This window comes from Diplotaxodon limnothrissa, linkage group LG10 (assembly GCF_057381915.1).
Source record: "Diplotaxodon limnothrissa isolate DT_005_m linkage group LG10, D_limnothrissa_male_GT1.1, whole genome shotgun sequence".
Taxonomy (NCBI): domain Eukaryota; kingdom Metazoa; phylum Chordata; class Actinopteri; order Cichliformes; family Cichlidae; genus Diplotaxodon; species Diplotaxodon limnothrissa.
This window is the reverse complement of record NC_140605.1, coordinates 21,788,129-21,802,784: the sequence shown is the minus strand read 5'-3', so window position 1 is coordinate 21,802,784 and position 14,656 is coordinate 21,788,129. Positions and strand designations below refer to the sequence as shown.

Below are 14,656 nucleotides of genomic sequence, written 5' to 3'. Positions count from 1 at the left end.
AACATGTCCAACAAAACCGATTCTCTCAGCCATCTTTAGCACTCCCTGAATGAAGCATGGGAGCATAAAATTCAAAGATCAGTCATTTACATCATGAAACGGTCTACATATAGAAGGCAGTACAGAAGATTCTGCTGAATGTCCTGTTATGACCTTGATCTTAAGTATTCAGAGGAAAGTCAAATCCAGGAACTTGTTACATCATATTACATCATTTAGGTCACGCAGATTGTTAGCGAAGGGCTTCCAACTAAGCTCGATCCTACACGAGCATCTTCTTTCAGTTCCTAGCAATGGGAAATAACTGAAATTCCAGACAGCTTTGTTGTAAAACTAACCTCGCTATCCTGTTGCTGTTCTGTGTTTGTGTTAAGAAACACGTGAGTGACTGTGTGGGTATGTGCATGTGTATGTGCATGTGCATGCGGGTGTGGGTGTGTGTTCTAGTGCATCAAATTACACATAGATCTCTTTAGCACAGTCCCAAAGATAGTGTCCAGAGTACAATAGAACAGAATCTATGCAACAGTCACTCAACAACATTTTGGGTGTTAAAACCTGAAACAATTGATGTAATATATTTTGATATATTTTGACAGTGGCATAAGCTGAAAAGAGGGAAGTATATAAGAATAGAAAAAGCAGAACTACATTCAGAATACCCTATGACAATATTTTTCTATCTGCAATAAAGTTTAAGTGTGGTTTTTGTTTCGTTATTGCAACAGAACTACAGACGGTCTAACGACTGAGGAGAACAGAATAGAACTGTAACACAATACAGCTGTGGTCAGATGTTTACATCCACTCATCGGGCATGAATGCCATGGTAATTCTTTTTCCACAGTATAATGACTGTACAGCCTACATATTTAATGAATTTAAAGAAACAAGTTTGAATTCATTTTGAATTTTCTCGAATCCACACAAGGTCAAAAGTATAAACACAGACTCAAATATATACATAGACTCCCACTAATGTTTGGTTGGTGGTGCAAGTTGCACGTCAACCAGATGCTTTTGCTAGGCATCAACAAGCTTCTGGCATAATTCTAGTTGGATATTTGAGCAACTTCATTTAAACTGGTTGGTTTCCGGACAAGGACCAACCGTTTAAGAACTCTCCAATAATTTTCAATAGGTTGGTGGTCGGGGCTTTAGGAAGGCCATTCTAAAACCTTAATGTTAGCCTGTTTTATCCACTCCAGAACCTAGCTTTGGTGTGTTTGGGCTCACTGTCCCGTTGGAACAACCAAGTTTCACCCTTCTAGCTGCTGATGTGAGGCGAAGTGGACGAATTTGGAAGTGGTCATCCTTTTTCATTATTCCATCCACTTTATGCAATGTACCAGTACCACTGACAGCAAAACAGCCACATAGCATAATGCTACCACCACCAGGCTTGACGCCTGGTAGAGTGTTGTTAGGTTTGAAAGCCTCACCTTTACTCCTGTAGTACTTCTGTACCACTTTCCTATTTGGAAAAAGAATTGATCAAAGAAATCATAACCATGATGAGTGTATACAAACTTCTGACTGCAACTGCAACTGCTTTCATTATGCTCTGTAGGGTAAAATCCAGTTTGTGTACAACTTAAGAAATCTAAAATGTGTGTCTAAAACACCAAACTAGTTTCACTAATGAAAGCCTCCCATGCAGGAAGAAGAGCAGAGTAGAGTAAAAAAAAAAAAAAACGTGCAACACAAAATCAACAATATTTTGTGCATTAAAACTAAAAAAAAATATATTGAATAATAAAATTAAATAGAGTGGAAATTAGAATATAATAGGCAGCACAGCTGAATGAATGAGAACATAATAAATAATAATAATAGAGGGTGAACATTTTGATGTGACTGCTGATGTGCAGCAAACAGCTTCTCATAAAACATGATATGAGATGTGTCAAAATGCATTAACATCACTAGAGTCCAAAGTCCAAAGCAAACATTTCATACCCTAAAGATTATCTTTTGTTTTCTTTTGTTTTGCACGGTGCACTTCTCCTTTGTTCTCTGTCCTTTGTCTATATCTCTTCCTCCTTCGGCCCCTCTCTTTCTCTCCTTCATTCCTACCTCGGTCACCTTGCTACGACGTGAACCTCTCTCAGACCTTCTTGCGCCGCCGAAAAACACGAAGAAGATCATGCCTGCTGAGCTCAGTCTATGCTGAGAGAAGGAGGGAAGGAGGACGCAAGGAGAAAGGGAAAGACGGGAGGAAACGAGGAGGAAGGAGAGGACAGGAGGGAGGAAGGGAGGAAGGGAAGGGAGGGGAGGGGGGAAGAGAGAGAGAAAAACGAGACAGGGGTAGTGGATGTAGCTGTAGCTGTGGGCCGGGGGGTGAGCTACCTAGCCCGGGCTGCTCTGCTGAAACATCCATGGGTGGCTGTGTCGGGAGCCACCACGACTCTTCGGGCAGCTTAAACGAGAACTCGGACGGCACTGGAGGTAACTTGCGGGGCTTGTCGACGTCTTTTATTGGCCACAAGCTTGCATTTCTTTTTTCCTTTTTTTTTACGAAGGGCTTCCTCCAGGCTCCCTGCATGTTGTCCTGACTGGAGGTCTTCTTCCCTTCCTTTTAATATCCGAGCCAGACAGAGCCGAAGACAGACAGCAGTCCTGCCGGGTGTCTCCCTCCATGCACCTGGCCTTAAAACGGCAAACGACGCCTCGTCTGCTCTCTACTTTACAAAGTGGGAAACATTGACTGTGCCAGTCTGCCTCCCTTTGTTCTTTGGTGTTGACTAAGCTAGCCGGCTAAAACGTAGCTAGTTAGCTTGCTAGCTTTCTGCATAACAAATATGGGTCACAGGCAGCAATGGCATGCAAGGGGAGCGCTCAGGCGTGATTCAGTGTGATTTCAGATTTGAATTATGCCCAGATTCTCTGCACAACTTGAAGTTACTGACAGCTCGAGTAGGGGTGCACATATGGCAGCTGCTGATCTTGTCTTATATTTATCATTATTATTATTATTGATTGTTTTCGTTGTGAGCGAGGTGTCGGGTCATGCTGTGTCCTGAAAAGTGGTCGGAAGAGTGGAGGAGGTGTCAAAACTGTAGCTTTATGACTAAAAGCGAAACTTAAAGTGTGAGCAAAAAGTGATATATCGCACAAAACTGCAAGGTAAAGGTTAGTTTTATTTACTGAGCAATAAATAGAGTTGCATGCAGTCCCAAAGCATAGTAGGGATGACAGCTCGAGCAGTGAGAAATTGAGTGCGACACTGTCTATGAATGCATGCTGTAGTACATATTCCCTTTATTAGATAGTTTACGTTGGTGATATGGATAGGGTGCACAGTGAAAGAAGGGTGCTTTGTCAACTATAAAAGCTCTGGGTGGGGTTTAAGGGGAATTGTTGCGTTTAAATGGTGTGAATCTTAAAAAAAAAAGAGGGGGGGGGGGAGAGCCCCTTCTTGTAGTTTGAGGTGTTGTACACAACTTCCTTAGTGTTGTTTCCTGGTTTGTCTGATCTGAAAATGAGTTCTGCTCATAGCCAGTGAGTTATTTTAATTACAGAGCGGTAAATACAGTTGGTCATGTGGGTGGGGGGGTGGAGACTTAGAGATGCTGAGATAAAACTTGGTTTCCTTTATTCATTCCCTCGTTGCCTCTGCTTCTGTCTTTGCCAGTTTTCAGGCTTCCTCCCTGACTAGATATTGGGTATGAACAGCAGCGGTATCTGTAAAATGTGGAGGATCAAGAGACGATGCAGCGTTAAACGGATGCAGACAAGCAAGCAGGAACAACGCAGTTCAGTTCAACATAGGCACATTTATGTGTCACTAAATCAGATCTCGTAGGCAGGTTTACATTGCAGAAATTTCTATGTTAAATTGTTGTACATACCGGCCTACATAAATCCTTCCTGAATGACACCCAAGTAGGTTACTGTTTAAAGATATACGTGAATTATTGGCTGACAGACGATGTGGAAAGCAGGCTAATGAAGACTTATGGACAGAGTCATGCAGACAAGTTCATAACATGAGAGCATATCCGCAGGAATTCAGGCATGCACTGCTAGAAAATGATTACAGCTAAATGACGCACTAAAATGCTTTTATGTTCCTGATGTTACTGATTGTTTGGTACTTTTGCTAATGTTTTGTATAATCACATAAAATTGTTTAAAGAGCCTGTCCAATGAAAACTGGCACAGTTATATTTTCCTCTAAAGATAAATCAGGAACAAAAAAAGCAATTCAACTTCGTAGTTGAGCATTTCCGCCTTGGAACTGCTTTGTACCTGTGTTGGGTCTGGCGCCCCTCTAAGAAACTGGAGCTAGAGCCAAAGAAGAATCCTGACTATTGTAATATATAGTACTTAAGCGAGTCTTAAGCCACTTTTAACAAAAGAAGGAATGACTGTCAGGCCGTCGGATCTCCATCTGTCCATATTTGCAATCAAGTATAAGCATTTGACATTGTCACACTAAAGGCTCATGCTACCCCTTTACCATAACTTTTCTAATCAGGGTCCAAAATGAACAACCTTCTAATGTAGTTAGTTTCAGTTTGCCAAATAAATGTAAACGAGTATCGAGCTCAGGGTCACGGGAGAGGTGGATCAATCGTACCCAGTGGTCAAGTTCCCAGTCTATTCCAGGACTATCACAGTTGACAGCCAGCCATTCCTGCTCACATTGATGCCTATGTGCAATTAAGAGTCACAAGTTAACCCAGAGCACTTCAGCGTTAACTGCTGTACCACTGTGCTACCAAAATAATTGTGGGTTGCTTTTTTCCCTACTCACTTACATGTGTTCTGGTTCTGAGTTTGATAAGCACACGCTCATGGCTCAAACCAATGCGTGATTTAGACTTCTGTGGGAAATCTATGTGGTAACTTACGACATAACTGGAAAGTCCTTTTAACCATACACCATAACCTTCTACATAACCCAACGCAGCCCACAGCAACTTGAATGGCGTGGAAGGTTGAAACGCAGGGTTACGAGGAGTTTCCAGTTAATACGTAGAATTCCCACAGAAGTCAAAATCACGCGTTACGCAGAGCCTACAGACACCTTTTCAGACCGTCACTTACATGTTGTAGCTGTGTACTGTCGTCAGGGGCCAGTGTCACAAACAGCCCTTTTTTGTGCTGTTCTCAATACAGATCAACAAAGGCCTGAAGCAAAATTAAATGTTAAAAATAACAATAAGTGTTCACTTTTCAACTAATCTATACATAGCATCTTAGACACCAGTCTACGTGCTGTTGGGTCATTGGAAGACTGAAGGGGAGTACTTTTGCTTTGGTTGTGTACCCCTTTGCTCTGTGTAGGTAAACAGGCACAAACGTAGTACTATAAAGCAAGCGTCGCACAGCTGCTGTCTGAGCTATTGACTCCCTCCCTGACATTTTTCTTCTGTCCTTTACCATGTAAGCAATCATTAACACTAGTCAATGAGCAGATGATTAGGACTTTATGGGCTGTGTGAAGAAGTGGATAATTGAGATAAAGAGCCTACAGTTTAAGAGGGTTAAGTTGATTAAATGGTTAAGCATCCAGGATTTTTACTTTTATGTTTGATTAGTAAGTTAATTAATCGTTTAACGATTCACAAGAATTTGGCTTCAGTTTTGCTCTGGGCTCTTCTTTATTCAGCATAAATCTTTGTCACTTTGCTGGTGGATATTGTTTGTTTTGTTTTTAGTGTATTCCAGTTTTCTTGCCTGGTGAGTCAAAAAGTTAATTTGAAGCACAGTTTCTAACGCTGTTGAACTCAATCCATAAAATATATTTCAACTATGATACATCAACATGTACTAAACCTTGTGCAGTTCACTATTCTTCAGAATAATTTTCACATTGAGCACCTATGTATGAATTTCATTGGCACTGGGAAGTGGTTTACAGTATTTGAGAAGAGTTGAAGGTCAGCACCAGGAGAGGAACTTTAATGTATGTTTATCTGTGTTGCTATCTGTTTACTGTACAGCTGCTGCATTGTTTTCCTCCTCCCTGAAATATCAAAGGCTAAACCTGTCCAACTAGGTCCCCCTCAACCTACTAAACGCTGTGTACTGTAACCTGTCTAATGAGCTTATTTCAAACGGGAAGTCTTTTCAGCAAGTTCAAGCAAGTATTAAAAGTAGCACGGCTAGAGGCTTGTCTTACTAAAGTCAGTTGAAGGTTGGTGTTATTCGACTTTGCCACATGATCATCAGGGTTCGTGTATACCAGCAGGTGTAACTCAACACCTTGATCCATCAGCTTGCTCGCACCTCCCTGTCTGTGTTGTGTATTCAAACATACACGCTGTCCTGTGTGTCGGCCCCTTCGGCGGTGATCCAGATGGTGTTACTCACCTGCCTTCACGCTGCAGCCGGAGGGCTGTTAGATGCTAGAACCGTAACCATTTAATTGGGTTTAGTACCAATACATTTTTAGCTTCACTTTGTCTAAATGCTTCATTTAGACCTTATATTATAGTGTAGGCCCATTTTTAATTGACAATTGAATCATGCTTGTGTTTATGAGCAAAGCTGAAAGTCTTGTTTTGTTTCCAGTGAATCCTAACTTTTGTTATGCCTGCTTCCTCCTTACTCATAATCTCTACTTCTCATTTTTATCTTCTGTGGATTTCCCATCTTTTCTCATCTTGCATCCCACATCTGTCTACTTTCTCTTCCCTACATCCAAATTGCTTTTGTTTGTCTTCTTTCCTTTTCTTGGTATTTCCCCTTTACTCCTTCTTCTCTTTGTTGCTTCCTCCGTTTATTCCCATTTTGGTTCACACCTTTGATTCCTCTTTCCCTCCCTCACTTTTATGAGAGTCTTTTTCAATATTTCTGTTTGGTTCTTCAATTTTCAGTCTGCGTCAGTCTTCCTGTTTTTATTAGTTGCATTTTCTCTCTAAATCCCCCCTTTCCTCTCCCTCTCTTTGCCGCTCCCAGTGGCTCTAGGGCGTAACCAGCCCCTGAAGAGAGAGCGGCCTAAATGGAAAAGTGACTACCCGATGACTGAAGGCCAGCTGCGCAGCAAAAGAGATGAGTTCTGGGATACGGCGCCAGCTTTCGAAGGCCGGAAGGAGATCTGGGATGCGCTGCGGGCTGCGGCCAGCGCCTTTGAGAGCAATGACCACCTGCTGGCTCAGGCGATCCTTGACGGAGCCAGCATCACACTGCCACATGGTAACACACATTTCCACAGTGATGGGTCTAGTTGACAAGTCATAGATTTTGCTTTATTTTCTGAAAAATAGCTGTAATGGGACACTGAAATGTCAAAGTCAAAATCTCCCCTTCAAATACTCACGATACAGAGCTTTTACTTCATGCCACCTGTCAGCATTCAGTACCACACGCAGCTACTAAATAGTAGCTCTTCAATGTAAAGAGGTTAAATTTACATAGAACAGAGAAGCAAAGGGAGGCTGCTTCCCCAGGAAGTGTCTTTAGATTGCCCTCTGATAAGTTTCATAAACAGGAAGCAAACTTTGCCACATATTACTGAAGCATTTTGTTTATGTAAGTGCCTTCTTTGCTGTCCTTGTTAAAGTCACAGACTACAATTGACATTTTAGTGAACATGGAAGTAAATAGAGCGATTATAAAGCATCAATATAATTCAGCCTGCTATAAAAGAACCTCTTAGTGATTTTCAGTGACCACATTTTAGAGTTTAGGCTTTAGCTGCGAGGAAGTGCTGCAGAAGTAACCCATAAATAATAAATAAGGGACATGTTCTTGCTCTGCTGAAAGGAGGAAGTAATAAGTCACCTAAGTATGCCAAAGAGTTCAAAACACAAGAGCATTCTCTTAGAACAAATCTATAAAATATATGTGGCTCAAATTCAGGAAGCCCAAATCCAAGCTGTTATAATAAGCTGCTGCAGTAGGCTCTCTACGCGTGGATGTATCGTTCTTTATTGTTCCCAATTCTTCAAACTTCACAAAAATAATACAGTTCTGTGCAGAATCCCTCATTTCTTTATATTTTACTTGAAAAATGGGAAATAGATGCAGAGTTGTTGAAACATGCAAACATACAGAGAAATACAGGGCACAAGGCAAAAACAGAGTTTGTATAATTCTACCAAGCTTGGAAGGGAATATTATTTTTAAGCATAGCCTGAACTTTAATAAGCAAGCTTTCTTGTAATTTCTTTAAGTAGTTTTCAGGAATAGTTTCTTGGAGGACATTAAAAGCCCTTCTTTAGATGTTTGCTCCCCCTTGGTCTGTTGTATGTCAACGTGATCCCACAATGTTAATAATGTTCAGAGTTCTGGGTCTCTGGTGAGGCCAATCCATGATGCATTATAGCCCATTCTGCCAGTTGCTTGGTGAAATTGGTTCCAAAGAGGGTGTTGCACCAAAAACATTCTGGTGATTGCTTTGGTCACCAGCAGATTGGAACAGTTACCTGTATTTTCTGTGGAAAACACCAATTTGGCTGCAAACACAGTCAAGCAGTAGTGAAACACTGACTGGAAACGATGGTTTGCTGCAGCGAAGAGGCAGAGCTTTTACTTTGAAGACGGATGCTGTCCCATTTCTGGTTTCTTCTCACAGTTTCACTACTGTTTGGAGACCACAGGAAGGGACCGAAGCAGTCGCAATGAGGTTTTTGCCAGCTGGTCTGGGACATTTTTCGAATTTTTCCCCTAGCGACCAGTGGTTGCTAAGTGGTCACTGACCTACCTCTCGGCCTTAGGTAACTGGGGCCTTATTAAGTTGATGATGGTTAGTGGTCACCTGACTGCAAAACCTGTATATGTATATTTTAAGTACCATTAAGAACCTCATGTCAGTGCCTTACAATGTCTACTTGATTCCTCTCAGTAGTTTGGCTAGGTCAGATCAGGTCCTGCTGGGCTGCAGCTGTGGATTCTCTAGACCTGACATCATTGTTTCACTCTACCAGCAGTGCAGTGCAGAGAGTAGACACAACACTTAAATATTTTCACCACTCACACATTTACATTTTCTCAGTCAGTCATGCAAAGCATTGATTTCAAATTTCTTTCACCATTCTGCCCTTGTTCACCAGGACACTTTTGGTCTTCCAGTACTGCTTTACACTTAAACTGAGCAGCATACAGGAATCAGAACTGACATTCCTAAATGTTTTCATCACATTTAATACATCACATGTTGTACAATTGGGATAGAGGGAAAGATGGATGGATTCTTAACTGGTCCCACAAGGGAAATGACTGTGTTCTGTGCAGCAGAATAAAGGCAAGTTTGCTTAAATCTTTTGGCTATGTGTGGTTGGCTGTGAAGTCTGTTTAATAGGTTTTAAGAAACAAATTGAAGTTGCGTTTTGTTTGATGTGAAAAGGCTTATCTTGAACATCAGGCCACCATTCTAGGTCTGCAGCAAAGGAAACGCATGAGAAAGAAACAACACATTCACAAATTTAAAGCAATTTTATTATGTCCAACATCCTAGTTATCACTCTTAGCAAGTTAAATATTAAGAAATCCAGAGTACAGCTGAGGCTGACGAAGCCATCATTAGTTTTACACACACGTGTTGATGTTGCTAAAGAAAAGCCAGGGTATTTTTGTGACACCAGAATAAAACAATCGCTGTAATCTGTAGGATTCGCTTTATTCCTGTCTTTTCAGTAGCTGTTTACATTTAGTCTGCACCAGCATGGTAAAAAGAAAATGTTTGCTCACTATGGGACCAAACAGCGATCCTCAAAAATCCTTTAAAATTGCATTACCATTACTAGCTGAGACTTTGTTGGTGCCATTCAGGAAATGGATTAGTTTCTCCAAATCCCCACTTAATTCATAATGGAGACTTTTATTGTATTAGAGATGCATCATCTGATGGGTTCCCCTTTCACTGTTTTTTTTTTTTTTTTTTTTTTAAAGAGTTTAAGTTTTTTGTTTTGGTTGTTGTTGTTTTTTGTTTGCTTTTTTTAAGAAAAAAAAAAGATTGAAAACAAATTTTGTGGTCATTGAAAGTTGCTCTGTGAACACTGAAATGAGATTCAAGTCTTTGTCTTTAGAAAACATAAGGAAATTATAGAGCATCTTTTCTGGAGCCATTTGCTGTCATTAGCCATTCATCCATCCATTTTGTGCTGCTCATCTGTCTTGAGGTATCAGGGGCATGAGGCCAACTCTTTAAGCACTTATGGAGACACTGAGTTGTTACAAAGCCATCCCAGAAACTACATCTCTCCAACATCTTTCCTGGGTCTCCACCAGGAGTAAAAACACCTCACCTAGGAGGCGTCCATGAGACAACCTTGTCAGATTCCCAAACAACCTCATCCAGCTCCTGTTGTGGAGGAGTAGCGGCTTTACTCTTATCTCCTCCTGAATGGCCAAGCTCCTCATCCATAGGGAGACAAGCCACAATTCGGAGGAACCTAATTCCTCACACAATCTTATTCTTTTGGGCACAGCTTGTGACCATAGGTGAAGGTATTGTCACTACGGCAGGCCAGTACAGCATTCTGTATCTCATTGTGCAGCTCTAGTGACAATAAAGGCATTCTATTCTATCTGCATCACTACCAGTACCACCTGAATCCATCTGTTAGTCTCCCAGTCTACTTTCCGCTCACTCTGTGATACCCAGGTCTTCCAGCTGAGTCCAGCCATGTAGATTCTCATCCTGTCCACTTCACACACTTCTTACAAGAGTGAAAGTTGGAGGTCATCATTCAATTAAGCCAACATTGCCACATAATCTACAACAGCAGATCCTGATACCACTAATCTCAAAACCCTTCACCCCTTGGCTGTGCCTAGAAATTTTGTCCATCAAAGTTATGAATAGACTCTTTAACAAAGGGCAACCTTGGTAGATTCCAGCTCAGGATCCAGTCTGATTTACCGTGGGTAACACAAACCAAGCTCTTACCACACTTGGCAGGCCAAATAGCCCATAATAATGGGCTAATACCGCATACTCCCAAAGCACCCCTCAAACGACATCCCGAGGGATGCGGTCATTTGATTTTTCCAAGTCCATAAAATGCATGTAGGCTGGTTGGGCAAATTCCCACGCAGTTTTGAATATCCTTGTAAGGATGGAAGGATTTACGGATTCACATCACTTATATTTTCATCCTTTAAAATTCAAAACGTGTTGGGGGGGATATGCAGCACAGCAAGCACTTCAACAACATGTTTCTTTGCTTTTGTCATAAGATTCATTCTTTAAAATTTGGTACAAGGCTAATTCCACCTTGTGGGTGGAATTTGTTTTTGTTTTGATGAAATGCCACAACCAAAAGCATCAGTACCATCTGGAATACATTGGTGTTCTGCAGCTGAAAAATAAATAGCTGTTGAAGGGAAAAAAATCAAAGGAAGATCCTTTCCAGATCCTGTTTATACATTTTCATTGAGCCATGTTAAAACTAATATTTATCTTAGCCTTTTGTGATGCTGGCTATCACTACTTCTTCATATTGTGCGCTCTCTGTTGTCCCACATAGAAGGAGCCTAAATAAACAACTGTTTAGTTGGTGTGCTGAAATATCGGAGGTAGGACAGCTCAACTGTAGATTTATTTGCTCAAATTTATATTTATTTTATGTACCTGATAAAAGCAGAGAGCTATAAAATATTTAAACATGCTCACCAATTATTTATGTAGACTCCTGCACAATATATAATAGTGTGGTTGTGGTTGAAATAATTGCTGCACTTTCGTTTTGTGGTGGTTTTTGGTGATTGCTGCTACGCAGTGGGCTACACGTGCCAGAAACCAGCCTTTTTGCCACCTTATTCCTTCACAATTACATGAACTCTGCACTTTTCTTGAAGGCAAGAGTTACTTTCATGTCCTCACCGAGGCCAAAGTTGTCATCATCTAGAGAGTAGCGAGAACTTTTCTGGGCTTCTGCTAACTCATCTCGGTTTTGGTTACAGGAAAACTCACTGCTACTCTCGGGTGGATCGTGCTTCGGTTTAAGTCATAAAACAGCGCAACAGCAGCAAGGTGACCTTTTTTTTTTTTTTAAATGTCATTTAGAAGAAACTGTGGTCAGGCGGTCTTCTCACTTTTGTGGGGAGAGTTTTTCATCTTTTTGGATGTCATCATCAACTTAATCTTCTGTTTTTGTTAATCCACAATAAATATGACCTTTTAGTTTTTTGGTATGAAAAGTAGTCACTTTGAATTATTTTGCAGGGTATGTATCTGTCAGGAATCCCCCTCGTGAACAGAATGGCTTACATTTTTACTCGTGGACACAACCTCTTCAGTATGCTATAATTCCCACTTTCTGTCCACCAACTCTTTTATTGTCAGAGTCTGAATCACAGAAATTACATAATGTTTCGTTATGTTTTAGTCCAAGATGAGACTTTCCCTTTTCTCCTGCTTCCACAGTCTGTCCCCCTACAATCTTTATTTTCTATTTGTATGACTCATTTCTCCATTTCATATCAATCCAGGGTATTATGAAGCATAGTTCAGGTTTTGGCTTTGTTGAATGGGAAAAAATGTTTTAACTTTCACTTTATTACAAATGACTAATAGATTTCTTTAAACAGAAAGTATTCCATCTCATGCACAGCAAGGTATATATATCTATATATTAGAACTTTTTTGTTTAGACAAGTAGTCCATGAAGAGTTACGAAAAGGAAAAATTAGAAATGACCCTCCTGTTCACTTTAGTGTTTTATGGCTCTGCATTGGAAGCTCCGAGTTAATCATTTACCGAGCTCTTACACTTCTGTTTATATTGTAATGTGATTTATTGACAGTGGCAATTCCTGCAAACCATAATCTGTAGCTTTCATTTGATTTATTAACCAAATTAATATTTAGATTTTTTTTTTTTTTTTAATACCGGTATATTGAATTAATTGGTTATATTCTCCGTTCTTCCAGGAGCTCTAACCGAATGCTACGATGAATTGGGGAATCGATACCAGCTGCCAGTCTACTGCCTCTCTCCCCCCGTCAACATGATCGAGGAACGCTCCGATGAGCCCGACGGTTCAGATCCTGACTCCGGAACCACCGACCCGTCCTTGGGCAGCGCCGGTGAGCCTGGCACAGGAGGGGAATGCCAGCTTCGGCTTCGCCTCTCCACGGGTCGCGACCTCCGGCTGGCAGTCCGTTCCACGGACACAGTAGGCATAATGAAGCGGCGTCTACAAAGTCAGGAGGGCGTGCCTGCCGCAACGCAACGCTGGTTTTTCTCAGGGCGGCCCCTGACAGACAGACTGCGCTTGGACCAACTCAACATCTCAAGAGACTATGTAGTGCAGGTCATCCTCAGCCAGCGACCACCACCAGAGCCTGAAACTACACCAGAAACATCAGGGCCAGTGGCAGCAGAAGAAGTAGCCGCACTGCCACAAGAGCCCACGCCGGAGGAGGATTGATGCTCCCAAACTGGCAGCCTGGAACGGGGCATACCAGTGATGTGATAGTATAAAAGTTGGAAGATAACAAGGGACACAAAAGAAGCTGATTTCTCTTCTCTTCTCTTCTCTTTTCTCTTCTCAGACATTTTTTGCTGAGAACTTTGTTTGGGCTGATATTAGGCATCTGCTGGAGCATAAGGACTCTTGGATTGAGAAAAGACTAATCCTTTTGGTTTTTACACATTGAAATTTTGACCTTTTTTGAAGTCTTTTTAACTGTTCCTATGGAAACCAAACAGCAAAAAGAGAACTTTGTCAGATGGCTAAAATGGGTTTTCTTAGCAACACTGATATTTGAATGTTTCTGTGTTTCAGTTTCCATTCAAGTTCTGCTCTTTGGCAAAGCTGGTTCAGCACAGAGAATTCTTCGTATAAGGCGACAGGGTTACGCGTGTACTTTCACAGCATATGTTTTCAATTTAGACATTTCAAAAAGACACTTAACAGTACTGAGAGTTATTCAGAAATTCTTCATTTAAATACATGATAGTAAATCAGTCAAGAATGCTTGTGTCAGGGGATAAAGTCGGTATACAAACAGCCATAAAGGAAGTTTGGTGTAGTTGGTTAGCAAGCAGATGTGTTCTCCCTCTTGAGGCACTCAGAGGACATGACTGGATGCTTTACCAAGCTGCTGCTGCTGGATCATATTCTTTATTTCACTCTGCTTCACTGAACAATCAGATTAATCATGTTATAAGTAGTCAGCCTGTGCGTGAGAGTGCGTGTGAATAAGTGTGTGTGCGTGTGCGGATGTTCATATATGATCAGGACACAACCACCACTCATTCATGTGGTGAAAAGGATGGACATCAGAAACACAGTTGCATATTTTGATTAAAGAATGTTTTTAATGAAAACTAGTCATTGTTTGTTTTCTTCGATCTCTCTTTCAGAATTTCATATTTCGATGAAGACTTGGGACATACTGGACTGATATGCCACAATACTTACACTTGCTACAACTCTGGGATTGCCTTTTAATAAGGTTTATGACTTGCTTAGTTTTTCCACTTCTTGCGTTTTAATTAAGGTGACTTCCTCACTCATTTTCTTTGCTTAATACATTACAAATATTACACGTCAAATGGTCTCACAATGTAATTGTTTGTAGATTGCATAGTATTGTGTAAATGGCCTGTATTTGTAAGGACCCCAAAGCGCTTTACACTACATTCAGTCACACACATTCACACACTGGTGATGGCAAGCTACATTGTAGTCACAGCCGCCCTGGGGCGCACTGACAGAGGCGAGGCTGCCAAACACTGGCACCACCGGGCCCT

The 14,656-nt window shown here is 41.2% G+C and overlaps 1 protein-coding gene across 1 annotated transcript; it reads left to right on the top strand.

The window, feature by feature from the left end:
* The first annotated feature begins 2,326 nt into the window (after positions 1-2,326).
* ubtd2 (ubiquitin domain containing 2) lies at positions 2,327-14,188 on the top strand. Its single transcript, XM_085363921.1, has 3 exons — positions 2,327-2,448; positions 6,910-7,146; positions 12,829-14,188. The coding sequence occupies exons 1-3, from the start codon at positions 2,379-2,381 to the stop codon at positions 13,326-13,328; spliced, it is 807 nt and encodes a 268-aa protein (XP_085220047.1). The 5' UTR covers positions 2,327-2,378; the 3' UTR covers positions 13,329-14,188.
* The last annotated feature ends 468 nt before the right edge of the window (positions 14,189-14,656 follow it).